We start from the raw sequence: 18,770 nt of genomic DNA, 5'->3' as shown, positions 1-18,770 counted from the left end.
GGAGGTTGCTAATACAGTTGGAGTCTTCTACCCATTGCTCTAATCTTTTAAGTACTAGCTTACTAAATATCGTCCGTGAGGCCTGTAGCGGGAAAATAGGGTGGTCATTTCCTGGATCATCCCTGCCCCACTTCTTGTAGACAGGGACGATATCAGCCTGAGTCCAAGTTAGAGGGACTTTTATTTAATTTTGTTTAACATTTTTATTTTTTTATCCTGCAAAAAGGTTGCACACCAGCTGGAGATGGGGGACCCATACCTTTGGGTTCCTGCTTCTAAACCTATACCGTGATTTTATCAGGGTGAGGGTCCTTCTCCCCACCCTCCAAATTGGGATGCTACGGCCTCAGCCACTTCCTTGAGCGTAAATACTAAATGAACTTCCTCTGACACCAAGTGCTAACGAGGAGTTGTCTATTCCCCTTAGTTCGAGGTAGGCCAATCTGTCCTCTATAGTTGAAAGAAATGATTGTGCCAAACATCTTCAGTGATGCCAAACTCAAAAGGGGAGCCCTCATCACAATCGCCTAAAAAGGCGATTTGCCAAAATGCTTTTTGGTCTTTCTTCCTTTTGGCAGCGATCAATTTCTCCCATCTAGTGAATGCCTTGGCTTCTTTTTTTTTATTTTCTAGTTCATATTCCTTTCTGATAGTGGGCGATCATCTCTGGTCAGAAGAGTTGGATCATTTTGGAGCTGATAGTAAATCACGCTTTTTATTTCTGCATTCTGCCTCGAACCAACCAGGGTTTTTTTGTGAGTGCTCTTGAGCTTCAGGATTTTCCAAGGTTTTGTCAAATGATGATTTAGAATGACTGAGGTTTGACTATTCAGTTTCCAGAGCATCTCATCATTGGCAGATCCGTGGGCAAGTACCATCTCCAAACATGGCAGTATGTCATAGAAAATTCTGGGCATGGTAACCTCCAAATCTACTATGTCCCATTTCAATCTTTTTCTATTATTGGAACAGAAAGGGGCAGAAAGTTCTAACAAAGGTCCCTTCTTGCTCTTTGGGACCACTGTATTGATTAAAATTGCAATAGGGAAATGGTCACTTTAATTTCTGGGTAAGACGTTTACTTCCCTGGCAATTTTCCCAATGCAGGATATCGAAGAGGATGTAATCAATGTGAACCTTGATCTTCCCCTTGTGATAAGTAGCTTCAGGGGGCACATCACCAGTCACACATCTATTACATGCCCATATGCCCATTCTGAACAGGATTTGTGCTGTTTCCAAGGCATATTTGTATTATCTACATGGTTCAGAAAACTCAAGAGTGGGGATGTCCCACATTTCATCCTCTTCTCCAAGAAAATCGAATAGTTCTTGCTGTGGTTCATATTACAGTTAGAAATCACCCGTTATCCGAGCAATGCCCTTGCTCGTGTTTGTGTGCAACCATTCTGCCAATGTGGTTTTAATGCTATGTAAAGTCTGAAGACAATTCCTACCATAGGACTTATGGCTATTAGCTAGAAACAAGCCCTGTTGGTTGGAACAGTGGATGTTGAGGCACATTCGATGCGCACTAAAATGGGCAAGGACTTGAACCTGTGCATTCAATGCTGTTTTCACCCATATACTCGGGCATAATTTGTTTCCCAGAGACATGGGCCTGCAGCCCTGTGAATATGGCGGGGTATGCCAACTTCAGAATCCATGCAGCAAAACCCAAAGGTGCCGGGGATGTCCAAGTTGGCATACCCCGCTGCTGGCCCATGTCTCTGGGAAACAAATTATGTCATATGCAATAATAAAATTGGACCAATACATCTCATCTGTGTGTTTCAAACGTCCAGCTATATTCCAACAGAGTACCTTACGATCCCCAGACAGCTTATTTTCAGGGAGCATGTGGGCACTTCCAAGGGTGTGAAGTACCATGTGTGGGGTCAGGGTGTTAGGCAATTTCACCGATGCTCAGGTTTCTGTCATTAGGGTGGGCGCGTTCGGGGGGCGGGTTTCCCTCCTGATAGTGTTGTTCAGCCTAAGTGGGGGGACTGTTCGATTATGAATGGTTAAGATGTTTTTGGTCATGTCCCTCACAAAAACTTATTTTTGTACAATCAAACTCTGCATGCACTAGATATTGGCAGTGGCCCGCTTACTTGGTGTCATCTATGACAAGCCCTTCTTACTTCTAATTCAGTGGATGCATTTGTTTTTTAGTGAATCTGCCCCTTCTCTATGGTTCTCTGTTAATTTATGAGCATTTACCATATAGGATGCATCCTCATTTGTGGGCCTCCAGGCTGTTTGGGGTCTCAGTTGGAAGACTGGCACGGCGCATAGGGCAATTTACTGGAACTTGCACCCACTTGGCTACATCCCCCTAATGGGCCTGGTTGCTTGGTGGACATGGCCAGTGCAAGGCTTGTGCTCTACATTCTGCTTCCCTAATGGTGGTGGGTGGTTTCTGGTAAAATCCCCAATGACTCTTCGATTAGCGGTGAAATGGTTTCCCAGATTAGCAGCTGGACTACCATTTGCAGGTTCCTCTGTGAGTAATTCTGGGGGATTCAATATTGTAGTTGGGGTGAGGGGATTCCCACCTTCGGAATACAGATTTCCTGAGTAAGGGAACATACAGTTTTGGTTAGATCTTCTATAAGTACATGCAGACCTTTAACCTCTAGGATAAGGGTTAGGGCAGTTAGCAGAGGGAGATTCATTATTATAAAAATGAGTGGTTAACATCTGTGGGTGGTCTGTGCTCTTAGGTGTCTGTGGCGGGTCAGAAGAAGAACAGACTGATTTTCCATCTCACTGCTGATGTTTATTAAATTAAGGTGGAAACTCCCATCTTTCCCTATGCAGAGAATGTCCCTACCTAACAAAACTACGGTGCTCGCCAGTCATCAGTCCAAATCAAGATCAGTCCACTGTCCAAACTAACCTATCCTAACCCTACCTCTATTAGAACAACAAAAGCGCAGGAGAATGGTTCCCTTCTCTGTGAGATGGTTTTTCAGCAAATTCATTTCAATAAAGTATCCTGTAAGGGTGCAGAAGAAGGAGACTGACACAAAGGTAGCACGTTTGGGGGTAGCGACTATTATTAAAACAAAAGGGAGAGAAAACCTATCTATCCCTATTCCTACGTGGGGTTTCTATGCCTCAACTAAAGATAAGGTGTCTGTCAGGATGTCTGTCAATTCAAAAGTGCCCACCGTCCTGTGCCAAAGAAAACCTTGCTTCTATGCCTTACTCTAGAAACTAAAGAATAAAGCAGTTCTGGTCCCAGGAGAATGTGTTGGGGTTCCTAGATGGTTGCCACAATTCTCAAGTGTTATAACAGTCTTGTGTCTCACATGTGGTCAGGGGGTATAGTTCCCTTCCCCTGATGGTAAAGTTCCAAACAATATTTAATACTTCCTTGGTGGCCCAGGAGAATGCCTCCCGTCTCCTGACATCCAGTCTCAGATAGCCCGTGGGAATGACTCCCTTCCCGAGGCCTTTTTGTGCCTTACTGCCAGTCCAGATTACCAGGAGAAAGACTCCCTTCTTCTTACCTCTTGTTTTTAGTTCCCTGTAACCAGGTCCCTTCCCCTGGTGGTCTTTTCATTATGCTTCACACCTACAACACCCAATGCTAAGTGTTAAGAGGATCCGCAACCCTGTGTTCTGGCCCACTTGGTTCAATTCCCTGCCAAGTACAGCCACGAGGAAGATGACTTGTCTTGCTTTGGGTCCCAGACCCTGGTTTCTCTCCTTCCTTGAATCAGCCCACTCAGTATACTTCCCTGCCAAGTACTGCCATGAGGAAGATAACACGTATTACTCTCATGCTTTGGGTCCCAGACCCTGGTTTCTCTTCTTCTTTGCAACCTACTACAAACAGAACCTAAGGAAGACCTTCTAAGACATACCAAACTTACCAACTGAGAAATAGCTACAAGACAAAACTAAAGATTGAATACACAGCTAGACCAGGACGGAAGGACAAGGATGATTCATCAATCGCACCCTGGCCTCCAATTACACACAAGCACCAACGGACCACTGACGGAATAGATAGCAAGAGAGTAGGGGACTGCCAATCTACAGCACCAATACTGAGGGGGGATTAGACACACCCCACCCCATTTCACTAAGTTCAAATACAACAGAGCTGAGAACGCCCCATGCCGTCAATCACAACAGTTAGGTGGACGAGAAAGGAAAGTGGCAATTAAGCTGACCTACATTAATGCTAGATAAATAGATCTGCAAGGACTAGGATATATAACCTACTAACCCAAGCTCAAATTGCAGCATACCTAATCCAAACCGAAAATCCACACAACCGTTTCTCGCCCAGAAAACCGCAAGCACCTCACCACACTGCAACAACAACAACAAACACATAAACCGCACCAACAGCACACAAGGTCTCGCATCAGTCCGATTCTCACACCAAAGCTCAGTGCACTGTGAAAACCGAACTGAAGCTGCCAACAGCACACCACTTCTCTTACGTTCCTACTTCCTACTCCCTCTTCACGTGACTTACCTAACCCGCCCGCCTTCTTGTTCTACAGATCCGCCTGATGGTGTGCGGTATAAATACCTTTAACCTTTGCACTGGTCCACTTTGTTTTCTCTCCTGCCTAGTACTGCCACGAGGAAGATGACTCATACTCTCTCTTTAGGATGCCAGGCCCTAGTTTCTCTGTTAGTGAGTTTATCCCTGCCACTGTCCTGCGGGACACTACCTCTCAGGTTCTCTTAATGGTGCTTAGGGCCTTTAACCCCCTACCTGGTGATCAACAGGCTTTGTTCCACCCCTACCTTGAAGAGAAAAAGGATTGTAGGCCTTCTGCCCCTGCCGTGCCACCCAAGCTTTATGGTTGTAAAGGGGGCTAGGGACAACTGGATGCACCCTCTTGGTAAGCCGCCCGCGTCCCCTCCAGTCCTCCTGTGCCACTGTTTGCCTTGTTGAGAGTTTTGGCATGTCACTGGGTCTTCCCGGGATAGAGGCCGTTCCATTAGGCTGCTTCGGCATCTTGCTTTCCCTGCAGCTGCCTTCTGCATTCCTTCCTCCTCTCAATGCTGCTGTGCACCAATCTGCTCCTGCAGACACTCCGATCATCACAGGCAGAGCACTGCCAAAGTACTTGGAGCTCTCTCTCTCTCCAGATCGGTGATGCAGGTTTGTATCTCCTGCGTTCGGTGCGCAGCACACCTGCAGGCTTCCGCGGCTGCCCGAGACACAGTGCTTAGTCCATTGTACATTTTTATGTAATAGTGTCTGGGCCCGTTGTATAAGTCCTTTGTCTCTTTCACGTGTTTCATCTTCATTGTTCTGTGGGGTCAACTCGCCCCAGTACTGAGATCACCTTGGTTCCTGTTCCTCTTCATCGCAGTACTTTCAAGAACCCTGAGGTACTCTGACTTAGAACAGTACATAGATCTACTATCTACAAAAATAGAAAAAAAACCTAAATAAATCTACTCTACCAGGGAATTCCATACATAATCTAGGATCTAAGGGAAAACCTCCTAGCATACACAAAACTAACCCTCACAATAAATGGAAACATTCAATATAACATATAAACAACATAAATTTAAAAAAGGGTTACCAAATAACCAGTGTCTTGGATGACTTCTATTTGTCCTGGGCAGACCCTGCAACCCCCACCACCCAGAAATGTCCCAAAGTCAATTTCCTCCAAGAAAAAGAAAATCTTGAATAAAGTCTTGAAAAGTTCCTGAGAAACAAAAGTTCACACAAACAAAAATCCACTAGTAATAGTTCCTTCTTCGCTTGATGAAAAGATCCCCTTTCCAAGTTTCACAAAGAAGACAACAGCATGAATGGTGTTCCTGGATAGCCTCCTTCCAGGAAAGAATGGGTAAAGTTTAAGACAAAAGTACTACTTCTGCTTAGCAACCACTCTTCTTGTAACATCTGCAGTGTCTTTAAATACAGTTTGTCAGGATGCTTCTTCTCAGGGTTTGCTCTCTCTCTAGCAATTCCCTTCTGCACTGATACTGTGAGAGAAGACTCCCTTGTCCCAAAGTGTGCTTCTGCTTATACTACAAAATAATAATGTTCTGGCAAAAGTATAGAAAACCACAGTTCTACTGCAACTTAAAGTTTTCAACTTCAACAAGACTTCCTCGACCTCTGCAGGTTGGCAAGACACTCCTCTCTCTTGTATGGCAAGAAAGGGCAACCTCTTTGCCTTCCTTTCTGTCTTGTAGCTACCACACAATCTGCTTCTTCCTAGCTTAAACAGTCTCAGCTTTACAGATTTAGAATGAGTTTCTTTAAGAATTACCCAGCTCCCTTCCCCAGCTTCATATACACCTTCTTGTCTCCAATAGTTACCCCAAATCTGTATTGCCAATATTCCTGCCTTGAATAACCATGTCACCCTTGTATCAGGACACTCCGGGTTTTCAACAGATTCAACAACTTTATAACGCTGGTATTCTGTTCTTAATTGAGCTGGTTTCACTTTAAATGGGTTTGGACTACTGGCTTAGGTAATACTTGTTCTTCGTTTGACTTCACCAACTTCTAAAACTGCTACATAATTGTTCAGTATGTTACAAGCAATACATTTCTCAGAAGAAAGTAAATTATGCATTTCAGTTAGATGATAAACTACCACTTTAAAGATGTGTGTTCCCTGTTTTCTGTCAGCGTTATGCTTCAAAAGAACTTGGGAAACAGTTTCATGTGTGTGACCTCTTTTTGATGTTATGTAGGCTTGTAACATTGCGTACAAGTCGACTTCTACTTCGTAAGGCTTACTGACAACATTCTCCTCTTTAATAGGAGACATGTGACTGTTCAGCAACAGTTTACCTCTAACAATGGGGAAAAGAGCAGCTTTCTCTAAACGTGGGTACTTTAGCTTTGTTGGTATAAGCGTGTGATACAATTCCCTTGTTAGAATGACTTTCCACTCTGCAAACAACTTTTACTCCCTTTACTATGCACGGAAGTATGAATTAAGATGGTTACAGTTACCAGCAAGGTATTCCTGATGATTCGAGTATGTAGCTTCCTTCACCGACTCCACAATCACATCGACTGCAGGCTGCTTCCACTTCTCGAACTTCATTTCTTCTGCTGCTACTGCAACGGGCACTCTTGGGACCCACACCCCTCTGCAACATGGGTGTCTCTGATCCGGCCTCATTAATGGAGTGTTTTCCCTTTGACAAATTCCCTCGGCTTGCCCCTGCACATGGGCCTCGGGTGGATGCACGACTTGAGCTTTGCATTCACAGAAATTAGGCGCACCTGGAAAGAATGCCTCTTTCTCCCAGTCTCTTCCAATGCTTGCACAGCCAAACAGGGTTTGTGAGCACAGGACCAACTCGGAGCCTGCAGGTGAAATCTGCTCATCCTGGGCTCCGGCGTCCCGTCTGTGGTCACACTTCCTAGTGAACTGCCATCCTCGTGCTCTGCTTCTTCTGCTTCTGCTGACCTTCCAGCTCCTGCTGCAGCTTCTTTGTACTGCTCCCTCCTGCTGCAATCTTTTATGCCCCTCAGATGGGTTAATTGGCTTCAGGTACAGGCCCTTAGGGCTGATTGCCTGACCTTGCCAATAGCTATTGGGCCTGCCTGCCTGGCCTTGGCTCCTACATGCCTCTTCAACCCTCTTCTTCGTCACAGTCCCTGATGGATTCATATTAAAATAACTCATTTGTCCGACTTCTTTAAAAGGCATGAAGATGATTTTTCCTCCTTTGGTGTTATTAAAAGAGGAGTTATTCTGGACAAGAACCCACCAGACCTCCAAATGTGTGACGAATAAAGAGGGAGCCATTAAGGTTTGCTACAGGTGGTACATGACACCAGAAAGGCTACACAAATGCAACCCCGCCATACTGCTGAACTGCTGGAGAGGCCACGCAGAGACCGGAACGCTGTTTCACCTCCTCTGGTCATGCCCAAAAGCGGAAAGGTTCTGGAGGGAGGTCCTGGAACAGATCCGACAGATCACAGGCCTATGGTTCCTGTGGGACCCAGGCCTTATTCTACTGGGAGACACAGGAGAAGGACAGTTCCCGATGACTGGTAATTTGGCGAATCTCTGCATGCACCTAAAATCTCAATCGCCAAGCTATGGAAACTTCAGGAGGGCCCATCAATCCTGGTGTGGTGGGTAAAGTGCTGGGACATCGCTGCAGCCGAGAAAATAACAGCCATCCACCTGGGCAACAGTAACAAGTTTCACAACACCTGGGACCTTTTTTTCGACTTTGTGCTGAAATTCCCAGGCATGGCCAGACAACCACAATCTCTCCGTTGGCTGACCAAAATGGACTAACAGACGAATGGCCCCCCGGCCTGGCCACAGAGCGGTCTAACCAACCGCATTCATTGAACTAAAGCCCTGTAACACTGATACGAGATGGTTGCATCCCCCTCCTAACCACCCCAGAAAACATCCCCCCGCCCCCGTGTTCACATTCGCCTCAGTTGAGGCGATGTTGACTATTGTTATGTTACACTTTAACAGCATGTCATAAAGCACAATAAAGCTTTTGTAATTTATAAATGCCAATAAAAAGACATGTTGAAAAAAAAAGGAGTTATAGGGTTGAACCTTTATAGAGATAGATGGTACAGTAAAAGGCACATATTCAACGTTCCTGTTGGCATACCTTTGGTATTGTGGAGGATATGGGGATTTAGTGTTATAAGGGATTGGTTCTTTTGTTCAATACTATATTAGAATTTAGCTTTCCATCCTTAGCGGAGGAATAAGCTTATTACCCTTTTGATAAATTCTCGGCCTCCTACTAAGTCTGCGGTAAGAGTATTCCTCTTGAAGAAGAAATACTGTGCGTCACCTTGTGCAATTTCCCCACTACCCTGGGCCTTGTCTCCACCTAGGTAATCGTCCCACAGTACACCACCCCCAGGATGTGGATCAGGAAGCGTCTGCTCTCTCCTGGCCACCTGGGACGAACCTTTATGCAGGGTTTTAGTGGGGGATCCACAGGGTTCTCCACACTACAAAAGAGGTATGTAGAGGAGGGAGAGCCCAGAGTATGTGTGGCTGTGATGTTTTCATAAGGGTTGTACCCCGGATGGTCGTCCTTGTCCTGAGGTGGGGCCCTCGCCATGAGATCCCCACACATTATACTACCCCCTGGAAATATCGCGTAACGGCCTCAACTCCCTGGCCTCATGGGAATGGGCTCCCCCTCAGGGAGAGGTTTCGTCATCTACTGAATCGTCACAATCCTTAGGTAGTTCTTAACAAATCACACAGTTCTGATACTGGGTTCTTCAAGATCTCAACCGTCTTTCATTCAATGACTCTTTCTTTCCTTCCTTTTCTCTTCTTCTCTTACTCTAGTTGGGTTTATCCCATTCCGTCCACAGGCCAAGTTTATTCCTTTCTCTTTATTCAGATTTAAGGTTTCCCTATTTTCAATGTCCACTCTTTATCTTGACTGGGATGAGCTTGAGGGTTCTAGTATTAATTCTTTTGTCATTCATTCACTCTTAATACTATCTCACGACTGAGATGAGCGTGAGCGTTCCAATAATGATTCTCACTCTCTTAATTTACTCTTGGTACTTTATCTCGACTGGGACGAGTACGAGTGTTCCAGTAATGATTCTCACTCCCTGCATGTACTCTTGATGCTTTGTATTGACTGGGACGAGTATGAGCGTTCCAGTCATTATCTTTGGTCCTCCTCCTGGGCCTCCTGCTTTTCCCTTTACCTGGATTGTTCACGGATAATGTCACCAGGGTTTCTAACAGGCTTAGACCCTCTCCTTCGATCAGGTTGGCTTCTGATTTCTTTGGAACTGTCATAAAGTTTCTCCGTTCTTTCTTTGACTTGTTCGTTCCGCAATACCTTAATTAAAGTTGTATTGCTCACCTGGACCCAAAAGTGAGACAGCCCTTGATCAGGTATTTGCCAACAAAAGAGGCGACAGAGGATGGAGTATGCTGGATGCAATGTAAACCCGACCTTTATTCCCAATACACAAAGCTGGGGGGAAACCGGATTAACAGATAAGCTCTCATTCAAGTTCAAGTTTCCAATAGATTACAACAGTTTTTGAAGTGCTGATTTGTCACTGTTGATGTCATGATGGCAAACAAGTTGCAAAACCTATCTCTAACATTCATTGGTTCACACTACTAGGCTGCGTATATTTAATATAGGTATACCAGTCATGATGGGAAGCCCCCTATCTAATATCTCCACCCTGGGGGGTACCCACTTCAGATAACACATGTGCTACATCACCATTAATAAGCTTCATTCATTGGCACTGAATTGGGGTAAGTATGGGCTTTCATTGGCAGATAGTGTGGCCAACCTTGGGCATTGATAAAGTGTGATGAATATGGAGATGCATAATGGGGTTAGAGCAATCAGTGTACCACTATTTCCAATTAAACAACATGTCTCATTATCCCAGCGGAATGTCTATGAAGATCCAAGCCTGTCGCTGGAAGTTTGTCTTTGAGGCACCCCCTTGCAGGTGCATGATCTCATTATTGGCCCATTGTAAATAACAGCAGCTTTAAATCGCATGCTACTGGACCGTGTTTCAATTTTCAAACCTTTACATTTTATTCAGATGTATCTAGCTTTAAACATGCGCAACTTGCCTGGCTGACTTCTTGAGGCATTCATCATTACGTCAGCAGGATTTTTATTTTACTTGAGCATGTGTGCACGGTCGTACACTCACCATGCTGCATTCGGTTTTCTGTCTTTTCTGTTTCTGTGAAAACCTCCCTGCAACCTTGACTTTCTTTTCTAGCGAGCGGCTGTGCGGCTCCCGCATGCTGCTGAGATTTATTTGTTCCATGGCCCATTTGAGGCCTAGCTCAATTTGTAAAGCCAGTCTTGCTGTCAATTTGCAATGTTTTAAACATGGCAATGACTGTATCACATGTACTCTTCATGCTAGCATTTCACTGCTGTATTCTACTGTAATCTAATACATTTTCTGCCATAAGCTGATTTAACTGTAAATGCATGCTGCATCTATCCCTGCATGCATTTTAATCTGCTCCCGGAAGTGTAGTGAGTCCCTCTTTTGAATGCTGGTACCTGGCTCCTCCCTATCATGGTGTCAACACTATGCTCTATTTTAATCTCATTTGAGTTCCTACACGAATGTCATTTAAGCTAACTATTTCTTTATGGCAGTTTACATGTGCTGCCTATTTAGGTGTAAGTCAATGATTCTGCTTTTAGCGCATGTGCTCTCTTCACTTTTATGTTTCTGGAATGGAGTAAGGCTGGGTCATGCATCCAGGGGGATGGCAACTTTGGAGTCTTTGGAGACACCGGCTCCATTGATTTTCCTATCACGTTTCCTGGCCGCACGTCTCCGCGCGGTCTAGTTCTTTTGCAACATGGCCGCTGCCCGCAGGTTCATATTCCTATCCCTCCCGGAGGCCGGCGCGTTGCAACAAACTAGGTTTTCCTCTGCTAGTTGTCACGCTTTGTGTTATCATTTCTCTTGTGCGGTGCTCTGCTGTTTCTTTCCCTGATTTCCACTATTTGCTCTCCTGTTTTCTCGACTTCGTCTCTTTTCGTGGATCTCGTTCCCTTTCCCTCTTGCCCATCATCTCCCTCTTGCTCTCTATTGGGGTGCTTCCCGGCTCGCTTTCCTGCTTTGCTCCTTTCCTTCTCTCGCTTTGCTGCCTCTGCCTTTCAGCTGTTTTTGTTTCTCTCTTCCGCGTGGGTGGCTCACTGGGCACTTTCGCTCGCTTTCGAGCTCTCACTGAGTCTGTACCTCTGTTTACCTTCTCGGCGCTTGCTTCAACCGGAGACTCTTCAGAGGTCTCTCTCCTCTTCCCATAGGACCTGTATCTTTTTTGGGTCCCCTGGGGCTTTTTGCACAACCTGCCGTTGCTGGCCTTTGCAGGTTCCTCACAACACCTTCCTTGCTGACAGTCTATCAGCTGTGTTGCCAATATTCCTGACAAGTTACCGGGTATCCCAGGGCAGATCCACCTCTGACAAGTTACCTGTGGCTACCAGCTGGGATATACACATCTTGGAATCTACCAGGGTTTTTTATGCCTAGAGGCTTTTTCCCCCACAACACGGCTGCTCCGGAAGCAAGGCCACTGGCCTGCTGAGACCTCACGGTCACAGTGGCTTCCTCCTGTGGCAGACCCTATCTTCTTTAAAAATAAAATAGGAGATGCCGACCAGAAGAAAGAAGATATCATCTCCAGAACCCAGCACATCATGTGAGGAGGAGGAGGGGGATTTTGAGAGTGAGTCCACAAACACAGAGGAAGGCATTCCTGACAGGCTGTCTCAGCTTGTATCATTTTCCACCTGCTCGGTACTGGTGAGTGCTGGGGAAAAAGCTGGTACTTGCTTGTTTATCTGTACCCTTACAGTATCCATGTTGTTCATGGACCTCCAGGTCCACCACAACTTGTTTGCAGTCACACCATCACCTTTCTCTCAATCAGGCTTTCGCGTCCCCTCTCCTTCCCAACGCACCTCGTTGGAGCTGCACTTGGGCTTCTCTCTAGCCTCGGACGCTGCACATCCAAGTTTTCCTTAGCCTCCTCCTGCCAGCTCATTCAAAACTTGCAGTTTCTCTCTCTCTCAAGATCTCCGCCTCAAAATTTAATGACACTGCTATGGGAATTCCCTGGCGTAGTTTCAGTCTTTCTCAGTTTGATTCAAATCTTTATTCTCCAAGTGGTTTTCTTTGTCTCAGTACAATATAAGTATTCCTTCACAGGTACTATCAGAGGGTTTGGCTGACAATAACAGATTCTGGTTTGTTATTATATCATTTTTCACAAAACGATTTTGAAGGTGCATTAGTGATATGTGGCGTAGGGAGTTCCTCATAAGAACAGGAGTCCTTGTCCCCAGAAGGCGACTCTCTCCCGGTGAGGTCCCGCTTGCCTCTAACCCTAGGAAGGGTATTGCAGAGCAGGCTAACATAACTAGCCTCACAGGGAGAGCCTCCCCCGTGGGCAGAAGTGATGGAATCCCGTGATTGGTGATTGGTCTCATTTTGACTGACCGAGATTTAATTTTCTCAACATTGTTGTTTGGGTCATTGTCTGTGTCAATTAGTGGAGCAAACTTGTTGGAAAGCTTAATATTGCTTCTCCAGCATGAGGTCTGGCATGGATTCACATGCTCATGAATATTCCCTGTCGTCAGGCTGGGAATCCTCTGTACAGAAAAAAATCAGTATCAGTTTCGTTTCTGATCTGTCTTTCCTAGTAATAACCAGTCACTGGTATCTGGGTGATACTGCCACCAGCCAATGACTGCCCTCTCCCTAAGCCCCGCCCCTGGCAGCCATCTTCAGATTTTTACCACACGTTCAAGTGTTGGGAGTCCTCATGCTTAGCTCTCGAGCTTTTGCTGCGTTTTCGTGCTTTTTTCAAAGAGATTTTCTCATTTTTCAGTTAAATAGAGCCTCAAGCTCCACCGTTTCTTCATCCGATCAACGGGGACCCGTTTCGGATTTTCTACGCCCCTCAAGGGTGGAGTTTTCGTCGAGCTATGCTTCTTGGAGGAGTCCAGAAGTTTCTGAGGCCTAACTCGTGGACATGGCCCAGGAGAAAGGAAGCTGTTCAGGATTTGTCCTGGATACCAGCTACAGAATGTGTTCAAGGACGACGAGCATTCGAAATGCCTCTACTGCCTTCATGAGGACAAAACGCATGTGGAGAAGGACTGCGCATTTTGTGGGAACATGTCGGAACGGATCATGAAGGATCGCCATCTTCGTCTCTCCAACTGGCTGGAAGGAAAGAGCCCGTCAGGTGAGAAGAAGAGGAAGAAGTCCAAGTGGTCTTCTAAGTCCTGTGAGGGTGCCCCGGCGACAGGGGCCCAACAGAAAGCAAAGCACAGCGAGTCTGCGGGCACCGGGAACACCGAACGGTCGGGCTCCTTGGCTGCCAGGCAGGGCGCATCCTCACAGACCCCATCAACCAGGAGCCAATGCTCTGGCTTGGGGAAGTGGAAATCCGAGAACCCGGCTAAGCTTCTGGAGGGGCACCGGTCGATTTCAAAAGAACCGGCTGAAAGGGAGTGAAGCAGTGACCCTCGCCCTAAGGTGAAGGCCTCAAGCGCGCCCCAGGTGGTCAAGGCCTTTATTGATGGAGTCGCTGCGGCCCTGGCGAAGCCGTTGGAGGCTACCCCAGTGCAAGCGACCTTGGGGCCCAGAGTTTCCCTACAGGGAGTTGTGGTACAAGATCGCCCCCCTGTTGGACTTCCTACCGGACGGCAAGAGGGCAGAGGCCCTGGAGATCTTGCAGGAAGGTGAGGTGGCGTCGGACCACGCCATAACGGTGGCCACGGACATTGCTGACACCGGTTTCCGCCAGTTGGGCAACAGCATTTGCCTTAGACGGCGAGAGTGGCTCAAGGCGACGGATTTCCGCCAGGACGTACAAGCCAAGGTATTGGACATGCCCTTCGACGGGAATAATCTCTTTGGGAAAACAGTGGATGAGTCCCTCCAGGCCATCAAGACAGACCCGGAGACGGCTCTGGCCCTAGGAGTTCTTCAGCAACGACGGCCGTACTTTCGGAACTCCGGAGGCAAGCAAGGTGCCTCCAAGGGATTTGGCGGTGGCTCCTCAACGTACTGGCAAGCGGCCCGCTCCTCGTCGCAAGAAGCCTACAGAGGGCGAGGCAAGTCTGGAGGATCGCGCCGTCATCGCCAGGGAGGCCAAGGCGGCCTCCAAGCAGGACTAAACCGGCCGTTTGGTAGGGCCCCCACCAAAGCACCCCAGTGGGAGGCCGGCTGGCGCAGTTCGTCAGTGTGTGGGAGTCCATCTCCACCGACCGTTGGGTGCTGGACGCCCTGGCCTGGGGCACGCCCTCGAGTTTCTGAAGAAGTGCCCCGCATTCCACCCGTGGCCAGGAAGGAAAACCACGTCCCTCAACTTCTGCTGGAAGTAAGGGCGATGCTCAAGAAAGGTGCCGTAGAGCTTGTCCCAAAGAGGCTTCGGGGCTCCGGCGTTTACTCCAGATACTTCCTCGTAAAAAAGAAGACAGGAGGATGGCGCCCCATCCTGGACCTGCGTCGACTGAACAAGTACATCAAAGCACAGAAGTTCCGGATGGTCACCCTCCAGCACGTGCTGGGACAGCTGGAGGAAGGCGACTTGCTGTCGTCGTTGGATTTGAAGGACACATACCTCCACATCCCCATTCTAAAAGGACACAGAAAGTTCCTCAGGTTCGTGGTCCAGGTCTGGCACTACCAGTTCAAGGCCCCCCCGTTCAGATTGAGGTCGGCACCAGGGTGTTCACCAAGTGCCTGGTGGCGCGGCTGCGCCTGCAGGCCATCCTAGGCAGGGTGCAGCACCTGCTGGCCATGGACGTGGCCAGGGTGAGGTCCATCAAGTCCCTCCACGGGATGATGTCCTCTTGCATATAACGCGTGCACCTGTGCAGGCTTTCGGATGTGCCCTCTACAGGAATTCCTCGATGCCCGTTGGATCCGGGGGACAGGCAGTTTCGAGGACAGGATCCTTCTCGATGAGTCATTCCGGCAAGCGATCCGGTGGTGGGGCACCCGCGCTCATCTGACAGCAGGCACAGACTTTCAGACCCCGGCTCACCAGGTGACGGTGACTACGATGCCTCCCTGGAGGGGTGGGGAGCACACACCGGAGATCTTCACGCGAGAGGCCTTTGGCTCCCGCAGGAAAAGCCGCTGCACATCAACATTCTGGAGCTCCGTGCAGTGTTCTGGGCTCTCTGGTCCTTTCTCCAGTGACCATGACACTGACATTTAGAAATGTAGACATCTTCTTTTCCTCTACCCCAGTCCACAGTCCGAAAAGTAAAGCTAGGGGATCAAGGCCCAGCGGGGTCCCAATCATCTCCGAGAGAGCTTCAGATATTGCTGTATATCTATTCTCTGTGAAGCGCTCCGTTGCTTCTCGAAACTAGGATGTGTTCAATAAATACCTTAATAATGATTATGATATATAATAATTGTAATCTATATGAGTTGCTACATCATAATTTCCTTAAAGCTGAATTTAGGCATGGCTGGGATCAACCACCCAGTGAATTGTACTATCCAGTTGTGGATTTCAGGCTATCCACATTGAATATGTATGAGAAAAACATGCATGTAATTATTTTCTTTGTCACCCTGAAAGCCTGACTTAATTGTGCTAATCTGTATGTAAACTAGCCAAACTCAATGCAAAGAGTGCCAAATCTAGGCAAGAATTAGCATGTTCCTATTTTTTTCTGCAATCGGGATGGTTCTCCTACACCTCATTCTCAATTCATCCAGTATAGTATTCCGTAATGCAATCTTATTTAGGAAGAAATTGTTCCCTTTCAAAATTTCCGGTTGTTTTTTGACCTCATCCTGTCATCATGGGAATCTGCAAATAGTTGTTTTGAATTTTCAGGGTTCGGTATATTGGGCCTTTGCAGTTGATTGCGTATTGCACTAGACAGATTTGGAAATAACTTCTGACACTAAACCTCGCTAATATTTGTGTAAACATTCACCCATTATTTGCCCCTCACGCCATCAGCCAAGGCAATGCATTCTTCAAAAATCTGCAGTCACTCCATTCTAGGGGAAGACCACAGGCAAGCGTTATGATTTAACTTCTTTAATTTACTCTTCAGCAGTTTCAACTTTAAACTGAAAATAAACTAATTTACTCTTCAGCAGTTTCAACTTTAAACTGAAAATAAACACATTATTACTTATTTTTTTTGTTTTCAAAACTATCTTTCCACTTCTTGTCTCTGTAGTCCTATAGCTACTTCCTGCCACTTGAAAAAGCACCAGAAAAATGGAGATGGCTGAGAAGAGGCTTCTCCTCTTTTCAGAGTTTGAATGCTCCGCTTCCCCTGCGTCCACCACCGCCCTCTCTGCTTTAGGTGTGGCTGCCCTGATGTTCTGTCTTATTTGGGTTACTGAAAATGATACTCTGACCGCTCACCTAATCTGAGAGTACAAATGAGACAAACCCAACCATGGTCTGCAGATAAGAACCTATAACTAGTGTTGGCATGTGTTCATTGATTGTCACCATGTTCCTTGATTTGGCCAATGTGTTCATTTGACTCCAGCACAAGGACCGTATAATACAGAACACGTCCTGTCGCTCGTCCATGGTATTCATCAATAATAATACATTGATTCACTCTAAATATCCATATCGAGAAGCAAAACAGCAAATATAAAATCTCAGTATGAAGTTTAATTTTGACCTATAAATGTACATGCGTTCCTCTATGTGAATAAACGTAGTTTTCAGTTAAACTTTTTTTATCTATATTTCAGGGTCATTTTTGAACTTCTTTGGAGAGACTATTTCCGATTTGTGGCTCTCAAGTACGGGAGGAAGATTTTCTTTTTGAACGGTGAGTTTGACCTACAAGATCTTCAGTAATGAAGGGGGGTCTTGCATGTCAGAATGAATGAGGGACTGCCTTTAAATGAAATCGTTTCATCATTTGCAGTGGATCTGGTGTGCGGACATTGTCATGATACATTTTCAATATTGGTGTAGCATTCGCTGCAGTAGCCGACATGCTACCGATTCCCGTTTTATTTCTTCTCTGAGCGAAACCAGGGCTAATGATGGTCTGGGACCCCAGCTTTGGTAACTCTGCCCGAATGGAAACCAAGTGTTGCGATATGACCTTTCACATCTGAGCAGCACACCCTCATAGTGCAGGCAGTGTTTTCCTTTCACCTTTGTTGTGTCCCCCTTTCACCACAGCCTCTTCTTGTCTACTCCAGATCTTGTCTTAGTGAAAGAGTTTAACAGTTGCATAGACCTAGACAGAAAAAATCTCCTGTGTCCAACTCTTAACAAGATGACCTCTAGGTACTATTTGGTGTAGAAGGGAGACTCTCTGGAGGCCTACAGATACATTTATCTTTGGGTTTTCCCCTTGGACCTGCTCTTAAAATCACCTAACGGTGGCTGGCATTTCTGTCTTTCTGACTCTTATCAGCATTCTCTCCCACCATCGTTGGATGAAGTCCACCACATGTCGATTCGCCTCTGATTCACTATTCATTCAGAGAGCAGGTATCCACATGGGCCATTAGACCAATTACAAATTGCTCTCAGATACATGGACAGACATCAAAAAGGTCCCTCCATAATCCCAGAGGCAATACCACATGACTTATATATGCCTCTCTTCATAGGCCCCTCAAGTTCAGCATGCAATTCCCAGGTGATCACGCCCCCTTATAATAGACGTACTTCAGTTACTCTGTTCACTAACATTGAACTGTGTCCTTATTCTCACTCGATAAACACAGCTACTCTGTCGCAAATACAATAATCTTAACAGCACAACCACTCAAAACAAAGGTCTTACAATTGAATGATGAAGTGATTTTTTTAATTAAAAAAAAATGTTATGTAATTGTCATTTGTATAGTGCATTTCCCCAATGGTATGGTCTCGTAGCATTGTAGGTTGAACGCCCTTGGGGGACTGAATTTCAGGTATGGGAAATTCGTCAGGGAAGTTTTGAATGCGTGTGTGGATATTAGCCAATACGAAGGTATGTAGGGTTGGCCAAGTCCCTGTTAGCTACCCATGTTGAGTTGGCATGTGGATGGGTGCTGTGAGGTAGTTTGAAGAGTAAACGAGAGCAGGAGAATCATTGTGTGCAGCTAGACGGGATTTTTGTTGTGGGGGATGGTTTCATTCTTATGGTAGAGATTTTATGCAATGTGTCTTGGAGTACGGTATGATAACAGATGTGTGCGGTTGGGTGGCCGTGCCTTCCACTATTTTCCATGAGCATGGAGTGTGAATTCTACCTGT

General features: G+C 46.4%; 1 protein-coding gene across 1 annotated transcript in view; it reads left to right on the top strand.

The window, feature by feature from the left end:
* Positions 1–18,770, top strand: part of LOC138569624 (cryptochrome DASH-like) — a 490,626-nt gene that overhangs the window by 246,034 nt on the left and 225,822 nt on the right. Inside the window, exon 9 of the mRNA XM_069647757.1 lies at positions 17,261–17,340. Within this exon, the coding sequence (XP_069503858.1) occupies positions 17,261–17,340 (80 nt within the window). The remainder of the gene's footprint in view (positions 1–17,260; positions 17,341–18,770) is intronic.

The sequence above is a fragment of the Ambystoma mexicanum genome, chromosome 2q (assembly GCF_040938575.1).
Source record: "Ambystoma mexicanum isolate Mex_15411 chromosome 2q, UKY_AmexF1_1, whole genome shotgun sequence".
NCBI classification, from domain to species: Eukaryota; Metazoa; Chordata; class Amphibia; order Caudata; family Ambystomatidae; genus Ambystoma; species Ambystoma mexicanum.
This window is presented reverse-complemented; position numbering and strand designations above follow the sequence as displayed.